At 46.0% G+C, this 23,034-nt stretch overlaps 1 protein-coding gene across 1 annotated transcript in view; it reads left to right on the top strand.

Annotated features, from left to right (window-relative positions):
- Positions 1-8,199: 8,199 nt before the first annotated feature.
- Positions 8,200-23,034, top strand: part of LOC149339705 (macrophage mannose receptor 1-like) — a 39,895-nt gene continuing 25,060 nt past the window's right edge. The window contains exons 1-4 of the mRNA XM_089550975.1: positions 8,200-8,412; positions 19,944-20,063; positions 20,194-20,310; positions 21,761-21,903. Coding sequence (XP_089407101.1) covers positions 8,373-8,412; positions 19,944-20,063; positions 20,194-20,310; positions 21,761-21,903 — 420 coding nt within the window. The 5' untranslated portion in view covers positions 8,200-8,372. The remainder of the gene's footprint in view (positions 8,413-19,943; positions 20,064-20,193; positions 20,311-21,760; positions 21,904-23,034) is intronic.

Here is a 23,034-nt window from a genome sequence, read left to right as displayed (position 1 = left end):
TCCGAGAAGGTCAGGAAAGAGTGGAAGACGACGACCGCTCCGGACGCCCTTCGACCAACAAGCCCAACGAAAATGTGTAGCCAGTGAACCATTTACTGAACAGTGATTGTAGGATGAGTATCAGAATGATTGTTGATGACTTGAGCATTCCTCAAACCCAAGTTTTTGAGATCGTTGTCAGAGGAGCAAAAGGCCAACCGGAAAGTGATCTGCCAGGATCTTCATCATGTGAATGAGGACCCCGATTCTTTGCCAAGCACAAGGCGGCAACGCTGCCTCAGGCCCCCTACAGCCCCGACTTGGCCCCGGCAGGCTTTTTTTTATTCCCGAGAATAAAATTGACGCTCAAGGGGAAACATCACGAATTGGTAGAGGCGGTTCAACAGGCCGTGACGAGGGAGCTAAACAGCATTCCGGTCGAGGCGTTCCTGAAGGCGTACGAAAACTGGAAAACTCATTGTCAGCAGCGTGTAGGTGCGGAACGGTGCTACTGTGAAAAATTCTAATCGTTTGTACTATTCTCTTGAAAAAGTTTTCCTTAAAAAAGTGAGTCCTGCTACTTTCAGAACAGACCATGTATTACAGTACCAACTAGCCCAACTAAGACTTCTGAAGTGTCACAGGACACTTCTGAAGAAAGGGCACGAATATGCAAAAAGAAAAGTAAGAATCTCAAAAACTAAAACAACTTTTTTTTTCATGTTTTAACCAGTGTTTCACGTGAATTAAGCTTCTGTACACCATTTGTGTCGTCGGTCATTGAAGTACCTTTGATTATACCATTACTAAGGAATATTTTTTGCTTACTACTTCCCTCCCCAGCTAAGCCCATTTGGTGGGACGGCAATTTTTTATTCTGGTATTTACTTTTATCCAGAACCGCTCCTTTTTTTTTCACCTAATACTTATCCGTGCTCAACAGCGTACTTCGTTCGGCGCTCTGTTTGGCAGAGTATTTTTGTTCCCAGACTCAGAAAATTGCGGTAAGTTTGCCTGTTAGCAGACAGAAGAAAAGAACAGAAATTTCTTCAAAATTTGCGGCTTGAGCCTAAATGGTTTGGTTTATTGGGGTTTAACGTCCCAAAGCAACTCAGGCTATGAGGGACGCCGTAGTGAAGGGCTCCGGAAATTTCGACCCCCTGGGGTTCTTTAACGTGCACTGACATCGCACAGTACACGGGCCTCTAGAATTTCGTCTTCACCGAAATTCGGCCGCCGCGGCTGGGAACGAACCCGCGTCGTTCGGGCAGCCGAGCGCCGTAACCACTGAGCCACCGCGGCGGGGCTTGAGCCTAAATGTTCCAGCTCCAGGCCAAGGGATTTCGTGTGACTTGTGTACGTACCTGAAAGTCAGCTAGAGCCGGACGCTATTCATTCTACGCAGGTCTGGCGTAGCAGCCACGAACATTAAAAAAAATCTCGGTGTATGATGAACGTTTCCATGATTAATCCGCAGGTGAACAATTCCTGAAGGAGGATGCATTTGGAGCCACTGTGCATATTGCATGAAACACAGCACTCCAACTATTTGGTGCCTTTTACTTCCTCAACCTGACTGCTGGTCTTCCTATTAAGCGAGCGTCTCGACCAATCGGTTGCGGTTTTTGCGTTGATATTTACGAACTATAAAGCATAAAAAAGCAAGAACTCGTTTTTTTTTTTTTACTTCTAACAAGTTTCTGCGGCTAATATTGTTCTACGCAGACACTCTTATCGCTTGAGCGTCACTTCTGTCAGAACCTGGGATAAACGACGCGTGTAAGGGCCTGCTTTCAAATTTTCTGCTTAACGCAGGACGGCGAACACTAGCTTTGCGTTCGCAAGGCTGAGGCAAACGACGACCAGTGGATCGCAGCGTTGGGTGTGCGGTACTCACTGGCAGCTTCTGGCTCATGACGAGATCGCGGCACCGCACTGCGCTCACGTCGGGCGCCGTGGTATCCGCTGTAGATGCCTCGGGGTGGCCAGGGCATAGCAGGTCGGCGGTCCGGCTCCGTTCGAAGGCGGCGCGGACAGCTAGCCTCAGCCTTGTTGACCTGGGCCCCGACCAGGCGGCCAAGAAAACCGTGGCTGCTGCCGACAGATTGCAGCGCGCGGTCGCAGGGCACAACATCCTCGTCCTCTTCCACTACGGCCCCCCTACTCTCGCCGTAGTTGTTTGGTTTCTTGATTTTTTAGCAGAGAAAAAGAGTGGGATGTCATATAATTAATTTATTTATGAAATCCGAAGCTGGGGAATGGCGGACGCTATTGCGAAAGCCCAGAGATTATATTTTTGTTGTCATCGCTTAACTGCTGCCATTATTTACTTCCAATAGCCCCGCTGCTACGCCGTTCTTTGAAGACTAAAATTTGAGCGAGTTGCTATGCAAGTTGTTGTTTTGCCTTCTCTGTCATTCTTCGTTTAGCGCTGTTGTTCTCCGACAGCGCCAATGTCCTGCCGATAAGCGCGGAAACAATCTGTCCAGTTTAGCAGGCAACGGCAGAAGCGCCCGTGCTGCGACCTGGTAAAGTGAGACAGGTATAGAGCTTACGATGTAATCAAAAAGCGCTACCTTAACGTCGTAATTTTCAAACACGTTGCGCGTTGCTCCTGCTGTTCCCTCGAAAGTTAACGAAGACATAATGATGATGATTTTTCGGTTCCTGTAATGCAAGCATAACTAACCCCGAAGAGCTCCATCCACAAGATTTGAAGTCATGACTGCCTTCCATCTATGCCTCGAAGCCACCACGATGGCGTCAGTCTCGAATGTGTAGACAAGTGGATTGCGGATCTATGAATTACTCGACAAACATGTGTGAGGTGGCCACGCCTGTACTTTTGCGACATGATAATGATGAGGATGATGAACTGATGGGGCGGCGATACTGTTTTAACGACATCGCGTAAAGGCTTCTATTGTTCGGAAAATGCCGCGTGGTCACCGTCGGCGTCGTGAACGAAAAATCGGCCAGGGTAGAATGGCCCATGTGGCCTTCCTCTCCACCCAGGGTGGCCACCTTGTGCCTCTCCTGGCTTCATTCTAGGTTGCGTGACCATCACAACCGAACTGTTAGCGAAATGGCCACAATGGTAGGCGGCAGTTAAAATAATGACCAGACACGAGAGGTTCCTCTGGAAGAACAGCGTGGGTCTCACAAGATCCACCGATGGCAGAGCCTGCCGTTGCAAGGCAGTGGGGCATCGCTTTACTGCTTCACAATAACGCCAGCATTGGCATGAGGTCTTTCAGGGAACTATGAATATAAAGTAGAGAATGATCAATTCCGCTTACGCGGGCATTAACCCGTTCATTCTATCGCGTCATATTCTTAAGGCGGAGTTTCAATGTATCATTCGATTTATTTTTCTTCCTGTTACTACTGCCTTCGGTTCCTTACTCATCATCATCGCTTGGTGCATTTTATTCCTGATGTGCCAAGCTACTAGCTATATTTTGTGCTCGCTGAAGGAAATCCTTTTAAAGGCATTTTTTTTTTCATTTATTAATGGGCAGCTTGCTCATCTGCCAACTGTCGTGGTCGCTGACGTCACAAGCCAGCTGCCCACCACGCCGCGTCTCCCGCTGCATGTTCTGCGCAGCGCTCGGGGCTGGCACGCTGTGAACGGTGGGAGCTTTTGAGTTTCTTCGTTCAGGGAAGCAACTAATTTTAATGCGAAAGTATTATATGACTCCTCGGCTACGAAACCCGGCGACGGCGTTGACCGATAGCAATGGTCCCAAAAATCCCATATGATGTCACCGTGGTATCAAATAAACTTAAAATTTCTTCCGAAGGTCCGGGTGATTGAACCAATGACCTCCAGAATGTGAGACGAGCAAGCAACACATAAGCCACAATAACGCTTTGCTTCTTGGCGAATAATGGTGAGCCTAGCATATGCGTTGCCTTACGACTGTATGCTAAGGAGTAGATGTGTCATTAAAAAAAAAAAGAGAACAAAAATGTAAAATAAGAAGAGAAAAATAAAAATAAGAAGGAAACATAATTTGAAAAAGAAACAGGGCTATCGCATTCAACGCGCTCGAGTAGTCTTCAGTGCCCTTCGCATTTTTTTTTCTTTTTCTACATGCTTGTCTCCAGCAGAGTATGCGAGTTAGTGACCCTTCAGAAGAGGCAATAATCGCGCGGCTCGCCAGAACACCGTCATATAAGAACGAATAATTTGTCGCATATCATGTCGCATGCCATTTACAATATCCATCTGATAAAGAGGCATGTGTTACGTGTTATATTACGTCAAGTAATTGGGCTCCTGTAGTTACGCTGCAAACCCCACGGTTGTATCCTGTAATACGCACCGCGAAGAACGTGATGGCGGGCTTTGTTCTCGACTGACAATTAATGGTGGCTACGACATCGGCTCGGTGACCTAAAATTAAAGCCAAGTCAGTGTTAAAGTTATTCTCACGGCACGAAAAAGGCAGCGAACACTCGAGCGAGAGAGCCTGGTAGCAATACACATACTCGTCCTCTGTGAGTCGCCAAATACAGCAACTGACGGGTAAAACCAAAATAAGCACACGACGACTAGTATCGTCCTGGCATTTCCAAGTACGGCATATTTCCATTATGAAATTAAGGAGGTGCGGGAAACAAACTACTGGTCTTCATGTCGCAGCGATCTAGTCGCGGGCCGAGCCGTTAGAAAATGTACTACTTTTGAGTGACCATGTGTACAGGCACGAGAAATGTGAAGGAGTGGACCAAATCCATGCATATTTCTGCATAAAGCATGCAACAAAGTGAAAGTTATCATGCAGGGACTGAAAACCTCACCAGACAAAAAGAAAAGTATACCTGCTTCTCACTCATAATACATGGGCTCTACAATAATTGATGGTTTTTAATGTAATGTTTCGTTTCGTAATAGGACGATGTTGCACTTACATTGTCATGGCAACACAATTTGTTTGGTCCAGTCATACAAAAAAAATCAAAACCTGCCTACAGGCAGTAGGATTGTAGTGAATGTCGCTGGTTGGATAAGTTTATATGACTACATCTTTCACAAAGGCAGGACACAGCTGGTTAACGCGTGTCCCCTCATTGGTGATTGCTTGGACTTAGCTGGTTGTAACAGCTTTCAGAAAAAAAAAGTAGTAAAAAACTCATGGCGCGCAAAGAAATCTGCAGCACCCAGTTTATGCAGCTCGTTTGCACAGTTTGCCCAGACAGCATCATTTTTCTTTACTGCATGGAAAAACAGCTGAAAAAGAGAAAATAACGGACCTACTCATGCCTCACATCATCGGGCCGCATAATAAGAACCCGCCACACACCCGCGCTTCTCCATCAACATGAACGTCAAAATTCTGGGACGCACACGCATGCGTCAAGATGTGACAGCCAGCTAGGAGATTTTTCCAGCACAGCATACACACTCCGCACCCAAGGGCACTGCTCTTGGAACACAGACTTCGATGATTGTGGTGACACGTCAAGTCGGTCCATCATACGGATGTTCCAAAGACTGAATAGTCTTATCAACGTGAAGATCACAAGGCACAACACAGGTTTCCTCAACAAGAAAAAATCCAATACAGTACCATCCTATTTCAATGTCCTTCTTCAAAGTTCGTTGAAATAGGATGGTACTATTTCAACGAAAGTTCGTGCCGCCGCGGTGGCTCAGTGGTTATGGTGCTCGGCTGCTGACCCGAAAGACGCGGGTTCGATCCCGGCCGCGGCGGTTGAATTTCTTTGGAGGAGAAATTCTAGAGGCCCGTGTACTGTGCGATGTCAGTGCACGTTAAAGAATCCCAGGTGGTCGAAATTTCCGGAGCCCTCCACTACGGCGTCTCTCATAGCCTTAGTTGCTTTGGGACGTTAAACCCCATAAACTAAACCAAACCAACCAAAGTTCGTGGCCGTATGTCCCATTGAAATATCACCATGACACTGAATAAAACAACGATAAATGGTCTCTGTCTGATCACACAGGCGGTAATTCACCGACAATGCACTATCATCTCCTCAGCGTCAAGTCATGCCTTGACAGGCAGCGTCGACGTGTGCAGCTTTAAAGGCAGATTTAATGCACATTCGCTTAACGCTTGTGTCGAGAAACGCGAGGTAAAGGTGCCGGTACAACGGTACAGGGAACAGACTCGGTCAAAACCTGAGTCATCTGCCTTCTGGAAATACTATACAGGCGTTATAATGAAAAGCGCGCAATGAGGAAATTGAAGGTGACGGCCATTTCTTAAAGGAAGCGCCATGGAGTTCCATCACAGGCACGTCCAGTCGGGGCCAAAACGTAATACAATACAGCCCTAAGATTCCTATTAAGCGTAGCTGCTATAAAACTGTGGCTTGCCGATTTAAAAAAGAAGAAGCCAGAAACAAGTTTAGGTACAATTAAGGGCACAAGGACTGCTCCAACAGACTTTAGAAGAAGCAAGCAAGGTCTCGCGATGCATGGGTTCTCATTGAGAGTGCCGTACGGACGTTGCACATATTTCATGCAGCCCCTGCAGTTTCCTTCCTTGCACAATGCAGGGCTTGCAACATGTAGACAAGCTAGGGAAACAAGAAGTAGCATGCTTTTTGGCGAGAGAAGAACTGGAAGGCTGTGTTGTTGTAAATGATGCTGTGCTTGTGGTAAGCCCTGATTACAATAACCCAGCAGATCCTGATGCTGATGAGAGAAAGAGCTGTGTTTGGCATGGGCAGTTGATATTTTAGGCTCTGCTCGCATATAAAAACTAGAACGTATGTTCTAGTTTCTAGGTTCTAGGTCTCCTTAAAATTTGAGTTTTCGCAAGCAGCTAAGTGCAGTTGCATACAGCACTGCGCATAACAGAAAACTTAGTTATGCAATGCAGGGATACGTTAGCAGCGTCTCGTGAAACTCTACGAGCTCTTCAATTTGAAGGTCGTCACATGCAGTCTTTTTGGCGATAGAAGCTTGCACTGGAAAGAACAAATGAACAACAAATTTGGTTATTACATGCTAATTAGGGCTAGATGGTACTTTAATTAAGGTGTATTATGCTCCGTATACTTTTCATTCTGCCGTTCAGGTGTCAGTTACTGTTCCGAATCTTATGGACGAACATATAAAACCTTCTTATCGCCTTTACTTCGCCTCCGAAAAACGGGCATGGACCGCGGTAACCTCTAATTTTGATCATTCTAGGAGCAACATTTTTTATGCTATCATGTCCTATCATTCCTATCCCTGAGCAACTATACAATTCCATTTTTGATAATTGACATCATAAACATTAATTCTCCCCTTCCAATAAGCCTCTTCGCCCCACTTTCTTCTTGCATTGCGAGGCAAGCATCTAATTGTAATTTTAACCTTCCAAAATGTAGCACCGTATATGGCGAACGCCTGACGGAGTTAAATGGAGTCAAAATATTGAACGAATTCCCGATCGAGGTTGAATTAGCCAGAAACTTTAAATTGACCTTTAAATTGCGTCGCAAGTCTAATCAAATTCTGTCTGAAACTCGTGCTTTGTAAATTCTGCTTTGATATACCTTCTTTGTTTTTTATTTTTGTTGTGTAATGTTTTTTCGTTGCCAGTGTTATTCTATGTGCTTACATGATCTGTTTTTGTTTTGGAGTCTGTGTATTGTTTTCAATTGTATTGCATCTATTCTGTAAGGGTGTACTAGTACAGTAGTACTACTGCTGCATGTACATTATCATCTATATCTTCAGCCCTAAACCCTCTGCTGCTGAACATGCTAGAATTTCTGCAATGGAACATGCACCAGCTTTCACAAGCTGCTCGTCCAAATAGTGCTGTACACGTTCCTTTTTTATCGCAATAAAGTTTTTCCTGAAAAGAAAAGACAAGAAAATCCCATCGTTGTTGCGGCCTTCATTGCAGCAATCAAGCAAGAAACACTTTATATTTCCCGTAGTGACAGTCAACGAGATCCCTCTGCCTGTGTGTAACCTGACTCAGCAAGCCGCTATATAGCAGGCAGCATGGAATACCGTACTGGCCACATTCGTTTGCCCAGCATTATGACCGATTCGTCGCCCCTCTCATTCAACAAATTGACGTCTTTCCACTCATGTGCAGCACTTACTCGTCGAAAGGATGCGTGCCTAGTAGCTATGTGGGAGTACGTATTGTTGTCCTTATCCCTGCTCGCCCACTTATCGAACTCTAGTGAACGCGCGCTCATTGCCTCGCGTATCAGCCCGCCCTTTGTTCTTAGTTTATCGACATGGTTCGGCGTTATTCCGTTCCCTGGGGGCGCGACAAGCTGTGCTGACGGCTGGCTGCTGGGCGATCGGACTGCTTGAACGCTGCGGTAAACCTGCAGCCGTTACGTGAAGCTTCACCTGCGTTTTTCAGAACCTGTTTCTTTTTTTCTTTTTTCTTTTTGACGGCGCGACCATGAAGTCTCTATTTATTGTAATCCCGCTGTGCTTCACAGGTAAGTACCACTGTTTGCTTCTGAATTTTTAATACTTCAGGAAAAGACATGTTACTGTCCCGCACACCAGAGATCAGTGTGTTCTAGTCGCGATCGATACTGTGGTCATCAAATGTGGCGGGACCGAAACCGATAGACACTGACCGTTTAGCACGCACAATATGTAACTGTCTGCCGTCGAAATACCAGATCTGCTCAAGTTTTATGCACTCACGGCATCAGTAACATGTTATTTTCGTCCACGTGTGTAGGTTCAGTTGTGAAGCCTTAAAACGAGAGGCTTTAGATCAAAGGCATAAATACCTGCCGCGATGCTTCAGCGCGGCGATAGCGATGAGCTACCGAGCTGACGAGTTACAAGGTCATATGCCTGCCGGGTGACCCCATTTTGATCGAAACCCATATGTAAAAGCGACGTATGCGTCGATTTTGAAGAAATTTAAACATGGTTCTTCCCGTCGCACTTTTTGCGCAGTTGCGGCAAAACTTCCTCAGCTCTTAGGGGCGTCACACTCAGCGTAGTATTGCGCGACACTTGCATTTTATTTCGCAAGGCCAGTGAAACTGGATATTCGTGCGTGACACGTGAGGTGGCAAAGAAATTCAGCCGGGTTGTGACGCTTGTGCCGTCAGCCCGCGTTCAGTATAGGTCCAGAGAAGAACGAAATCAATTAAGTTATAAATGATAATGCTGCGATCTGCATTTAATTTTGTTGTTTGCTTCAAGGGAGATGGCTGCGTAAGAGCAGTTTCCAGGCCCTGTTTTGACACTCAGCAAAATTACTTAGCATGCATTTTTGCATTTATCATTCATCTAAGCTTCTACCTGCGTATTTACTCATTCAGCGGAGAGACAGCTAAGGCTACTTTTGATTGGCACAGCATTTCTTTTTTTCTGGATAGGTTTTGCTTCGTATCGTTAATTAGCTGTTGGTTGTGTGGTAGGTGATAATACATAGAAGAACCATGACACATTTAAACTACAATGCGAGAAACTTAAATCCATTGGCTAGAATGATCTCACAAATTGTTCAAGACGTGTGACGGGATGCTTATTGTAGGCTAGATTAAGTAAATTGAAAACGAGAAGCGGCAGCACAAGGCATTTCACGGTGTCATTTATATTGCAGTGAATCCTAAATTATAAGCTGTGGGGATTAACATCCTGAAGTGGCACATGAGCCAGAGACGGGCGTAGTGGAGGGCTCCAGATTAATTTAGGCCACCTGGGATTCTTAAACGCGCGCTGACATTGCACAGCACACGGATATTTCTTGAGTCTCGCCTCCATTGAAACGCGCCAACCACGGTCGAGAATGAACTCGAGTATTCAGGCTCAACAGCAGACCGCTCTAGGCACTGAGCAACCGTAGATTTTTGCAGTGAAAATACCGCAATTTCGCTACGAAAAGACATTTAAAACGCCGAATTTCATTTACTATATATTTTCTTTTTATATGGATGAACGAAGTCATTCTAAGCTTTGCTACAGGAAAAAATGAGTGCCACCAGAATTCCATGCTTTTCGCGAACCTCCTTCCACGCAAATGTCGTTTCCGAGCAGCTTACCGTGGACACTTATCTTGTTGTACGTGTATCTTTTTTCCTAATCAGGAATAGCAGACGGAAGAAACTAGATTGTACCGAAACGCCCGTGAACATGTTTTGCCAGAAATACCGCGCAAGGAACAAGTCTTAGCTGGTTTTCTGCAGGGATTTGTGTCATGCGCACACATGTATTTGCCAGTAGCCACGTTTGCGTTGCACATCACTCACTCCTGGCTACTTAGAGGATGAGGAGGCTGTTAGCAACAGGCAGCGTTAGGCTTGCAAGACAATGGCTGCGGCTGTTGCAGCCGTCATGCACTCGTATACATTTATTTAGAACGATCAATTATTAGTCGGTTTAAAGCTCCAATACGCTTGAATATCATTTCATGCAGTAGTTTTTGTGCTGATACTCTCTGGCGTGTACTTTCACAGCAAGCACGCACAGTGTTTACTGTGCATGCGCGCAGGTCACACTCTCGCCGAGGCGCAAGCGTATGCGGTGTATGTCACGTGGGTTCCTTAGCGACAGTTAAATGGCGTTTTTATAAAATTGGTCGATGTCATCAAAGAAGTTCCAATACAAAGTAATTGACCTGGTCAGTGTTCCCTGTTCTAGGTACACGCCGCTTTTTCACCAGCTAATGTTGATTAGCACACCTTCGCAATGATGAGACTCCCGCATTAAGTTTTCCCAAACTATGAGAGCATCGTTTTAACAAGCGTGACTGCCACATGACTCTTCCCTTGGGAAGGTTGGAAAGCTATTACAATGATATAATCTAGTATTTCAAACTGCTGCATACCATGGCAGATAGAGGGTAGGCAGATGGTTTCTTGACACAAGCACAAAGTCAACAAGGGACGGGAAGCCACGGGGTGCTTGCCAACGTTTCAGCAAAAAGGCTTGTCTTCGTTTGGACAAAGCGTTCATCAATGGCGGGGTTTAAATAGGTCCTTCACTCCGGGAGGAATGTGCGGTGAGATGGGCGGGGTTTTAATAGGGTCTTCCCTCCGAGGAGGAATGCCTAGAGTTAGGACAAGAGGAAAATTGACAAGACACCTAGCTAGTTTTAGTTATGATACTAAGCGCCGTTTAGACTAATGGCAGACCAACCGTCTATCCAGCTGTCCTTGCTAGCTCTCACAGATGATGAGGCTCTCACAGAGATATCGAATTTTCGGCATGGATCTTTTTACCTCCTAAAACGCGGTCCCACCTTTATCTTTAACAAGAGAATGCCGCGCAAGGACAAGTGAATCATGGTCATCTTTGACGCGTACTGAAAGCCATCTTGCATTTGTCCCTCGCCATGGAACAGCTTTTGGGGAGGAAGTGCAGTGGGTGTAGTAGCGGGTTATCGGCCGCTTATCTGAGCACACAACAGTCGCGGGCCTCAGATTCCAGGGATGTTCGCCCTTGTGTCTCGCCTTATCAGTGACTGTGATCCGCCGCGCTGATACCGGTGGCTGCAGTCAGAGCTCAGCAGGCAACTTGCAGAGGTTGCTGGCAGCTCACTTGGACTCGTGACTCGTTCCTGGACACTGCGAGAAAACAATTGGTGCGGCATATCAATCATATTTCCCATCATACGCGGAATTTATGCGCAGTGAATTAAATTCGCTTATCGCACAGAGCGCGACCTAACTACTCCTGCTTCCTGATCTAAAAGCTAAGGCTGCATTGCCTCCAGAAAACGTTTGTTCTGCACGAAAAGGAGACGTTGCTCACATTTATTCTCCCTAAAGCAGCTTAAGAGTCAGTTCGATGGCTGCAGAACGGCCGTCGAGTCGAACCATTTCGCGGCGCGTCAAGGACAAATCCGTGGCCCTCTACAGGTAGAGTGTCTTAGACAAACGCTACTATTAAAACCAAATGCCTCTACAAGTCCCTTATTTTGCGCGTGCAGTATGTACTGCCGTTGTACATTGTTTTTACGCCAAAGCAGCCAGAATGAGAACGTGCATGAAAATCATATAATCTCATTTGAGCGTTGTCCTTCTTACAGACATTCAAATCGCAATTCAGTTAAGGTTGCGTTCTCGGGGCAGAAAGTACCTATCGAAATATATGACGGTACAACTCCCCAGGATACAGTGCACAGCGCACATTCGTTCGTTGACGCAAATCATGTTCGAAGCCAGTTTGCCGTATAGCTGCGCATCATTGCAATAAAGCAGTTGAGGTACTGATGATTTTTTTTTTCGCGCTTAATTCCTTTTCTAGCAGAACAGCCACGGTGGCTCTCTAGTTGGGCATTCAGCTACTGAGCCCGAGGCCGAGGCGGCTGCTTTTCAATGGGCGCGAAAAGTAAAGGCGCTCTTGTGCTGTACGATGTCAGTGCACGTCAAAGAACCACGGGTGGTCCAAAGTAACCTGAAACCCTCCAGTAGGTTGTCCCTCGTAGCCACGACCCTCATAGCTTTGGCAGGGGAAAATCAGGCAATCAACGTTTTCAGTGCGCTAACACTAGTTGCCTCGCTAGCGAAGAAGTCCTGTCGGGTGATGAAGCGCCTCCACCTGCCAGCTGACACCTGCCATGGTTCGAAGCTGGACTGTTCAAGCACTAGGTGGAATTCAACATCATCATCATCAGGTGGAATTGACACTAGCGAAAAACCGTTCTCTGTCCTGGTGAAGCCTGCACCTGCCGACCGTGGCATATGGAGGCTTCACCTCCCAAAAGTGGCAGGTGAAGCCATGGTTCACGAAGAAAAAAAAAGTTATATGCCTTGTTGAAGCCTCCTCATACTACGTTTGTGAAGTGGTGTGCGACAGCATTCAGTAGGTATCACTAGCGAAAAAGCCGTTATGTTTCTTGACGAAGCCTGGTGGCATCCTGGTGAAGCAGGAAAATGGATTTCGCTTCAGCTGCAACCACGTGGAAAGGACCAAACCCGTACGTGCCAGCTGCCGCCAAATCGAATGGAGGTTATCGCGCCTGCTGCACCTTAGTGGAAAGGAGGCAAACACCGACTTTACTCAAAAATTTCACCCATAAAGTGCTTCTTGCACTCGAGCCAAATTTAATGACACACATTGAAAATCGGTGGGATGAGCCGAAAATTCAAATTTCCCGCGATGGTTTTCAGTGTTCAACGCCACGCGGCTCAAAGTGGAAGCAGTGCAAATTCGAAGCGTTTTTCCAGATTTTCTTGCTCTCAACACCGAGAACTTCGGGATCGTCGTTTGCAGAGAATGACTGTGTAGCGTAACCTCTGAATCATTGTCCAACAAACTAACTCGACGCACCGTAATTTACTCGAGAAATTGGTCGCTGATGGGTCTCCTGAATTCCATTTTCCGCCCTTTGTAGCTTATATAAAAAAGCTTGGTTCTCAGTGAAAGTAACGTCTTCGTCGTTATAACGCCCGAATATATGCCCCAACTTCAACTCGTGCTCGAAGTCCAGTTAAGGAAAGAGGCCGCGTTCCTGCGGATTCTGTTCACCTCAGCGATGTCTGCCTCAAGAAGGAGGTCAGACCACCTCAAAGATGCGAATAAATTATTAAGTTATAGATCATCTTTTTGGCATCCTCAGGCAACCATTACAATTTGCCGAAGTTACCATCCTATGTCGCTCCTCAATTGATGCACATAGATGGCGCAGGGGTGGGTAAAAAGAATTATACGTACCTATCAAGCTTGAAATTACAAAAGGGTTGGCTTCTCCCTAGCAGCAAGCCGTCGTTTTCTGCCGTTTCTCATCATGTCTGTCGAAAAAAAAAATCAAGACGCAATTCTGACGCATTAGCTCGCGCTCTGCACAAAACAACAATTCCTGTCTGATGCATCTATGATTTCTGTTGTGACACCACCTTATTGACCTTGTCAGGAAAATTAAGTACCGTATTAATTACTGTTTCTTTTTTACACAAAGCAAAGCGGTCTGGTTCCAATTAATTTCCGTCGTTCAAGAGATATTGCGGAGTTCAAACAAAAAAAAATAATTGTGTATGTTTCTTTGTGCGTGCCTGTGTATGTGTGCGCATGAGCGGGTCTGCCTGCACAGATAATGTGCTTTCTAAAATTTGTTTCCTTGAAAAATAAAAAAGTGGCAAGGTTTTAACGCAGTTAAACCAAGTAGACATTCGAAAGCATGTGTTTAGCCTGGTTGGCTCCCGGTTTTTCTTTGCCGGGTTGTCGGCATGTAAGGCAACGTTATTAGTTGGATAGTAGTATTAGTTGGTGAAGCCGACGATGCACAGTGTTGCTGTTTAACACGAGGTGCGATGGGGTGCATTTCTTCTGCAGCAAAAACATTCTTCTTTAAACTGCACACATCGACGCTGCCTGTGAAGGCGTGCTAAGGCTGCATCCTAAGGAGGTGTTTGTGCCATGGACGGTGAACTGCCGCCTGTGGAATGCGCTAGAGTCCAGTGACCATTGTTTTATTCTGTGAAATGATGCTCTGTTCTTCTGGGACTCATTACAGCGAACACTTAAAATTAACGTTGAAATCACACCCCGGAGTATCCAATTTTTGCATGTGAAGAAAAACTGCGTCATGTGATCTATTTATTTTGATAGGACTATTTAGTCTCTGGGAGAGCCCTATGACGGACCGCCACGCCGAATCACCGTGCTCATCGAAATCTTTGTTCTGTGAGCAGCGCGCTTTGGTGCGAGGAGTATATGCTGCCCTAGTAGGGCCACCTAGCTGGATCCCCCATCTAATGCATGTTGTGCCTCTCAGACTTTCGATGTTTGGGAAGTTGGGAACGTGTAGAGTAGAGCAGAGTAGAGCAGAGTAGAGCAGAGTAGAGCAGAGTAGAGCAGTGTAGAGCAGTGTAGAGCAGTGTAGAGCAGTGTAGAGCAGTGTAGAGCAGAGCAGAGCAGAGTAGAGCAGAGTAGAGCATAGTAGAGCATAGTAGAGCATAGTAGAGCATAGTAGAGCATAGTAGAGCATAGTAGAGCATAGTAGAGCAGAGTAGAGCAGAGTAGAAACATTCATTGTTTATTGAACACACACCAGGGTATTTTGTGGCATACGCATACTCAGATCTTACTTTTCGGCACTATTTCCATGCAACAGAGGAAAAAAAAACTGCGGCAATAGCATAGTGCTCTCGTGCGGTGGCCAGTAACGCTGATCTGTTTGCTCTGCCGCGGGTTCGAACGTTAGTCGGAGCAAATATTTATTTATTTATTTATTTATTTATTTATTTATTTATTTATTTATTTATTTATTTATTTATTTATTTATTTATTTATTTATTTATTTATTTATTTATTTATTTATTTATTTATTTATTTATTGTTTTGGCAAGATCACTCTCAAGGTGAAGCTCCACACAAATTCGGTGAGCCGATCAGACCTGCGATGTAGTGTATGGCGCTAAATACGCTACTCTGAGACTTCCTTGTTAGCATTTTTCGAGAGGAGGGCAAGGAACTCAAGTTAGCTTGCGTGGGAAAAATTTTTTTCCCGACACCGATACCATCCTAGCAATGGGCGGCACCCGCACTGCGAACGCAAGGTAACGGTTGTAGACCCGCATGCGCATTGACAGCTTACCTCGCTGAAACAGGTTGGCGGCGCATAGCTAATACCTGTGCTACACGGGTACTTTCGAATGACATCTGAGTCGAATGGCATTCGAGACTTGGAATGGCATTCGAACTCGACGGACTCCCGCGGTGCTACACGGCACTTTCCAAACGCATTCGAAATTCTCGGCTCGTTTTCAGCGTACAACGACGACGACGGTCACACTAGTCCGACAACGGCACTATCACGGTGAACAGCATCATGTGATTATAGTGAACTATCCAGTTCACTTTAATATTGTAGTGGGAGAAGTTTTTTGGCTAAACGACACCGACGAATCCGATCGGCGGACGGTCAGCCTTCATATGCCCTCGGGAGTTCGTCGGCTGAGCGAAAACACGCTGATGAGGGGACAGTGCGAATACATGCGCGCTTATACATTATCCGTATTGGAAATAAGCGAAACGAACGGCTATATTTCACATGTGCACACTTGGACACTCGATAGCGATAACCACTTGCCAAATTAATTTCAGTCGACGACGACTCCGTTCCCTTCAGCGACGACTAGGCCTAGCGAATCCGCAGGGTTGGATCGGTGATTGCGGTGGTTGTGAAGAATGAATTCACAAGTTTTAGCGAATGCAAATGGTCAACGAGTGTAGTTTTGACAACAGGGACATGAAATCAACTATTGCTTACATCGCAGGACGCGCATACGATGAACGGGAAGCGGCGGTGTGACACGAGCTGCCGAGCAGTGCTTTACGGCCAGCAGCAGTCGTCGCCGTCGCTAGCTTGTAACTAACAAGTTAGGCCATTTCAGTTAACGCGAACGGTCACCAAACATACTTCTGGATAAAGTAGCTTAAAATAAAGTACTGGGCATGTTGGAGGAAGCCGGGAAAATTAGCGAGAAGCGCCGATCATCCGATGTCAACAACCCGGCTGTCAAGTGTTTCTCAGGCGAGCGATCGTGTCGGCGCTTCCCACAGATTGTCGCACTGCGTAAACAAGCACGCGTACAACCGGTACAGAAGAGAAGAGATTATTTAATAGAACTAAAGCGCATATTTCGTTTTGTGTCTTGCAAACGAGCACAAGCTGTTCATACGAAGCGATGTAAACCAATGTAAACAGCAGTATGACTGCAGTCGTCCTCATCGGCGCACTCCTGGGGAAATTTCATGCTCACGCGGTAAATGTTCATTGGTGTACTATTATCTGCAAGCACTCGCCTAGACGGAACACGAACTATTTGCTGAACAAACAGCAGAAAAAAGCGAGTAGCGGGTATCGAAATGAACAGCAACAGAGCCGAAAGCAGTCGCGCGGCGGTGGGCGGGGCGAAGAGACGGCGGCGGCGACGGCTATTGGTTGGTTCGGGCTGTGTTCGCGTTTCGAAGGCATTCCAAAATCTGGAATGTCTCCGCGGAGCTCCTTCGACTGGAAAGTCATTCCAACCGAATGCCGTTCAAAAACGTCGTGTAGCAGCGCACGTTTGGCATTCGAGTCGAATGACGTTCGGTTGGAAGGCATTCGAAACGCCCGTGTAGCAGGGGTATAACAAAACCACGCACGTGGAAGCTTGTTACCGTCGACGTTACTAGATTACCTGGTCAGTTTGCAAACTCCGCTGCAGTTCGGCGACCAAATGTGGCCCATTCGGCACCCTCTCGTGAGGGGGCGCTTTCGACGCTGTTGGCCCGCTCCGGTCGGTCTGTCGTCTCACGAACTATCGCTATGAGACGAGCGCGCCGTGTTTCACGCCACTTTACGCTGGTAATTCCTGTTTAACAAAGATATTTCCAAGATAGTATACAGATATTATTCTGAATGTGCAACTACAGTGATATTAAGGCTGCGCGAACGGTCCGGGGCGGCAGAGGTACGATCGGGAGATCTGAATCATTAGCTATTTCGATGAGACATCTGTTTCTTGGTCGGGTATAGTTTTTTGTTTCATCTACTTCTCTACAAACTAAATGACTCTTTACTTACGGCGAGCCACGACACGGTAAATGAGTCGCATGTTGCCAAAAATATCGAAACCTAAGGCCAAGTACCATCAGTTTGAAGCAAGACAGTCAACGATGGATACGTGCTTCTTAAAGAAAGATGCAGGACTACCACCGTGAAACTTCGATGTTATTAAGGTCATTAAACGCGAAAAATGACGGTAATAGCACAGGTCAGATTGGAAGCAGTTTATTCAATTCATATAGGAAAAGAACGTATACTTTTAGTGGGAGCCACTTTTAATGTGTCAAACATTAACAAGAGACATGCTTTTACAGGAGACAAGAGACGTGATAGAGAAAGAGTGCATTCTTGTAGCAATAACAAAATTCTGTATCTGACAAGTGAATGCCGACGCGTGCTCAGCACAAACCAAAAGAACAAGGCTGCACTTCTCTAGCTCTTCCAGAATTTTCCAGAAGATGTTTGCAGCCTTGGCGATGGTCAGTGTGAATCGCGGTCGCACATTACGTAGAACGCTTATCTTGCCTTGGTTTGGGAGCAGGCAGGTCGATAGCTCGGCCGATTCCACTCACTGACGCATAGCTCGGTTGCACCGACGCTGATGCGCTTCTGTGTTGAGTTGCAGCCGGAGCCAACGCCGCACGAGCTGCGTCGCTCGAAACGCCCTTATATAAATCTGGCAAGGACACAGAGAAGCAGCGATCAACTTGCAGCGCAGTTTAACCCAACAAAGAAACGCCTGGCACAAAAACGCTACGCTGTAGTCTTCGCTGACGCGGTCAGCGCGGCTACTGTATCGAGAAGACGGTCAAACAGCGACGAGAGCGCCCCTGCTCGGCCGTACAGGCAAGGGCGACATCCGCGGTGTCGGAGTTAGCAAACTGAAAAAGTAATCTAATAACGTTTGTTACTGTAGCTTATGATCATAGTGGCGCTTCCGCGCTAAGCCTGCGACCGCCACTCTCATCTAACGTTTCTTCCCCGCATCTGACGGTCGAGCGTTCTTCGAACGTTCCATGCAGCCCATTGGCACAGCCCGAAAATGGAGGCAAAGTAGTATTTCCTAGACGGGTCTTTAGTCTTATGCTTCGAATTTATACCGACTGCACTTGCAGCGAATAATTTCCTCGCCCCCAGTGCAATCCCTTAAACTGCCTAGGCTCGATGTGTGATGCGAGCGAAATGTCAGTTAATGCGGATCTTCGAAGGCTTTGGAGAGGCAATTTCAAGGGAGGGGTGGTTCATTGCCGAGGATACTAATAAATGCTCAAGCCATGTGGTAAAATGATGGTGTTTGGTCCACACGAACATTCGCCAGGATGGAATCAGCCTCTAATTAGCTCCCTATGCCCGCATTCAAAATCACACTTTGAGGGATCGTTTGGTATCTCCTTTTATCACGTGCAAAGTTGTGGCACTTGCATACCGTAACAAACAAGATTATCTTTGCCGTGTTCTTTTGGTTTTTTCGTAGAATGTCCGGACAAATAACAAAAATCCCTTCAGGAAATTCAGCAATTTGCCATACCATTTCCGGGGCCTCATCACGTAGACACATTTGCGCCTTTTGACATGAGCTCAAAAAAAAAAACGAGAAAAATAAAGAATTGCAAACACATCTGTCAGTTACCAGTGCCTCCCAGTGATATTTCTTTTGGATTTCGGTTTATTTCCAAGGGTCGTACATGACAAGATGGGATAAAAAGCTGTTTTTATGCAACTTGACCAGCTCCCATCCCCTTTTCAAGAGCATAGCATCGGTACATATTTTACACAGAGAAGCAACAACCACCTCTTCCACTGTAATTAAAGAGAAACAAAAAGTGCGCAATCGTTCAGACCCACATTCAGTAATACACACATCCGTACGTTATCAGCAGAGCACGAACAAATGAATCACAGATACAGTCACCATTAGGCATGTGAGTATTTCTACAAATGACGAAACGAAAAATTCACAAACAGAGCTGCTTCGGTTTACCAGCTGATAATAAATTTCTGATAATTTTCTGATAAATTTTCAATGTCAACTCCACCTTTCCTGATAACAATTCAGCGTTTCAGCACTTCAACCCTGCAATACTGCGAAATTTTATGCTCGCAACGGAGCTGCTTGTAACTGAGCCATATGCTGCAAAAATATTTTCATTTTTATTTTTCTAAATACTCGTTGTGTGGACCTTAATAGAAAGAATCAGTATGTAAAACACGGAATCCTGACGAGCTGGCGTTTTCTCTCTTCTGCTCCTATTCCCTCCACTTCCGGGTAGCCGTGATTGGGCCCAAACGGCCCACTGTACCGGACAGGCTTATTTAACCTATGGGGGCCTGTTGTGTTCTGATTCAACCAGTGGTGAGTCCCCGCTAGCTTGAAATGATTTCATATTCCTGCTCGTTTATTTACTTTGTGTTTTGTAGAATATTTTTGTGTACGCTTGAACTGCATTGCCCTTAAGTATTACTGACGTGTTAATGCGGCTTTCTCTACCCTTGATTAACTTACTGCAGGAGCCCTTTCCTGGGATGTTCCAGAAAGTTTGTTCGGAAGTCCCGATAGACAGCCAATGCCAGTGGCGAAGGTTGACTTTTCAAATGGTGGTAACTGCCCCGAGGATTGGATTCCATTCGGTGAGGAATTGTGAACCTGCATAGAAGACAACAACAACAAGCAGTCGAGACAGCGTTGTCTAGACTGTTTTTTTAGTCGTCGACCTCTCAACAACTCAGTGTAAACGTTCTGTGCGCTTTTTTCTCACAGGTGAAAACTGCTACTGGTTTGCCAGCAACGAAAGCCGCCTCATGTACTTCCAAGCTCTCAGCCACTGCAAGTCGCAAAATGCAAAACTAGTGGCAGTGCCCACGGAAAAAGAACAAAGTAAGGATCAGCGGTGTGAGGAAACGCAGGAAAAACAATAATGATGTTTGGAGAACAAGTTGGAGAGCCACAACTAGTTTACCTTAGTCCAATGTTTGGCTTTACGTACACAGCATTTCTCCTATCAAATTTTCATTTAGAGTTCGCATTAATAGAAAATCATGTTTAATGCGAGAGAGCTTTAAAAGCTTCATGGGAAAAAAATGTGCTGGCATTTATAAAATTCGCCCATTGTGTGGAAGGATGTGACGTCACCAGACCGGATCACTGCTATTGGATGGAGGGAACACATGTGACCAGAGTGGAAGTGATGTCACTTACGGTAAAGCATCAGCAGCTTCTACTGCTATCGCATTGTCAACACATAATGCAACATGTCCCCTGTGAATATTTTTAAGTTCGTCAAATGCGCTTCAAGCTGAGGTGGATCCAGACCGCAGATTTCTGGGACAGGAAGAAAATAATGGAGCTTATCAGAACGCTATCAGGCGTGCGCTTCAATTAAACGGCCTGCCAAACCTACAACCACACCGCCGTTTCCAGTCGCTGTCTGTTCGAGCGGTATTGATAACAAGATAAGCATTCGCTGATAACGCACGCCAGCGGTGGCAGTGGCAATGACATACCGCTTGTCAGTGTTTCGTTATATTAAAGGGACATTGAGGTTAACTCCATCGAAATATTGTTCTCAGAAAAAATTGCTACCGCGGTTCTTTCTGACTATTTTAACGTTTTCCCGGCAGCAAATTACGCATATTTATTGCCGAAAGAATTGGATATTTAAAAATATTTCTTCCAGTCAATTCAAACTTGCCTGGTCCTTACTGAAAAAGAGAGGTTGCCACCGTTTTGAGGTGAATGGCAATATAGCGTAGCCTCTGGGATCAGCGTCAAGTAATCTGCATGGACGCATTCGTTATACTTGCGAATTCGGCCGGTGTTGGGGACAGCTGTATTCCGTATGTGCGGATTGGTCATTCGCTAGTGTACAGTCATAGATCACTGACAGTCGTCATACTACTCCTGACGCAGTGGTGCAGGGGTTAAGCAACACACCAGAGACCCAAGTTGCTCTTTCCGAGCAGCCTCCAGCCAATCGTTAATTAGTGGGCATGTTGTGATGGCGTCACAAGGTCACGTCACTTAAGCGGTGAAGATGGCGTCACAAGACCACGTCGCTTAGATGGTGAAGTGGGTCACCTGCTTCTCTCAACGCCACTGACTCCAGGTTTTTCTCTCAATTAAACCCTTTATAGTATTGCGCTGAAAATGGCTGGCGTACGCGGAATGAACTGCTGTTATTTTTCTACCGCATCACTTGACGTTTTTGGACATGAGAATGAAATATTTGCCGCGCGAGTTTGCTAAGGAATGAGGCATACACAGGTTTCAGACCTTGTTGTGAAGGCCATAAATCTCCCTCACCCCCCTCTTCCCCCGCCCTGAACAGAGTTCCTGATGAGCCGCCTTTACGATGCCACAACAAATTTGTGGATCGGACTGGAACGGCTGCCGAATAATACCTGGACTTGGATTGACGGAAGCTCTGTGGAGTACACAAATTGGATCATCGGCCAGCCCCGTGAAACTGGCGTAAGAAATAAGCGCATTTTCTTCTGTAATTCTCAGGGATCAAATTAAGTAGGGTGTGCACCCCTGTCAAAAGTTTCATGGAAGGCCACTTGACCTAAACCTTTTTTAATTTATTTTCATTCAGAGCACATTGCTTGAGACTAACCGGAGCAATATGTAGGTAAAATACACATAATTAGGCTGCGCATAGAGTTGAACTTCGTTGAAATGACGTTGAAGGGTGCCCGTGATTACTTGTTACAGCCATTTCTTCGTTGTAGTGGTACGCTACCTTGACTGCAACTGTCGCATTTCAACGGGCTTGCCTGCCGCTGCATACCGAGGACAGCACAGCTAGTGTTTACTGTGCCGCCGGTGCGCACTGTGGAAGCCTTCATCAACTGAATATAGATATGAGGATATATTCATTGTTATGATGCAATCTTACGATATGCAAAAAATTGGCATTTATAAAGAAATTCCTGATGGAATAATGAGCTTGTCCTTATTTTCTGGGTATGATAATACTCTGCGATTATGTGTACTTTCACAGAAAATTTCCTGCACGTTTACCCTTCTGGTAATGCGAATTTCAGCGACAGCCAAGTGGAGCGATGGGCTGATGGCAGTCAGAGTAGGGGTGTGGGTAGGAGTGCGGGGATGTCTGTTAGGTTTTTGCAGCTACTCACATTAGCGTCACCGGTGAACTGTAGTGAACGCATGTGTTCCGGAGTAGCCGGGTTTTAGTCCGACATGGTGTGCGTTAGGGTATAGTTATAGGAGGGACAAAAGTGTGTTGTGTAAGGGCATGGAGGTAAGTTATGAGTGCTTCGTACGTGCTTGACGGACACTCACGGCTCTCTGCGCGTGACAAGTGCATGAGTCGGGCGTTTGTTAAGACTAGGGACAGAAATAGAAGGTCAGACGGGGTGCACAAGCTATGCCCTCGCCGACGACGACGACACCGTAATTTCGTCCGAAGTGCCCGATACAGCTGTCGTCGCACAACGGGTCTTGTGCCCCACTAGGACAAAATGACAGGAGGATGACAAGAAAGAGCCTCTGGAGTGGGATCTACCCATTTTAGTCCAGAACGTCCAGCTATCTAAGTCTATGCCTATATAAGCATTGTTTTGGTGATTGCAATATTTT

This window comes from Amblyomma mixtum, chromosome 6 (genome assembly GCF_055824585.1).
Source record: "Amblyomma mixtum isolate Tamu chromosome 6, ASM5582458v1, whole genome shotgun sequence".
Lineage (NCBI taxonomy): Eukaryota > Metazoa > Arthropoda > Arachnida > Ixodida > Ixodidae > Amblyomma > Amblyomma mixtum.
The sequence above is the reverse complement of the archived record's forward strand: the minus strand, read 5'-3'. Positions and strand labels throughout refer to the sequence as shown.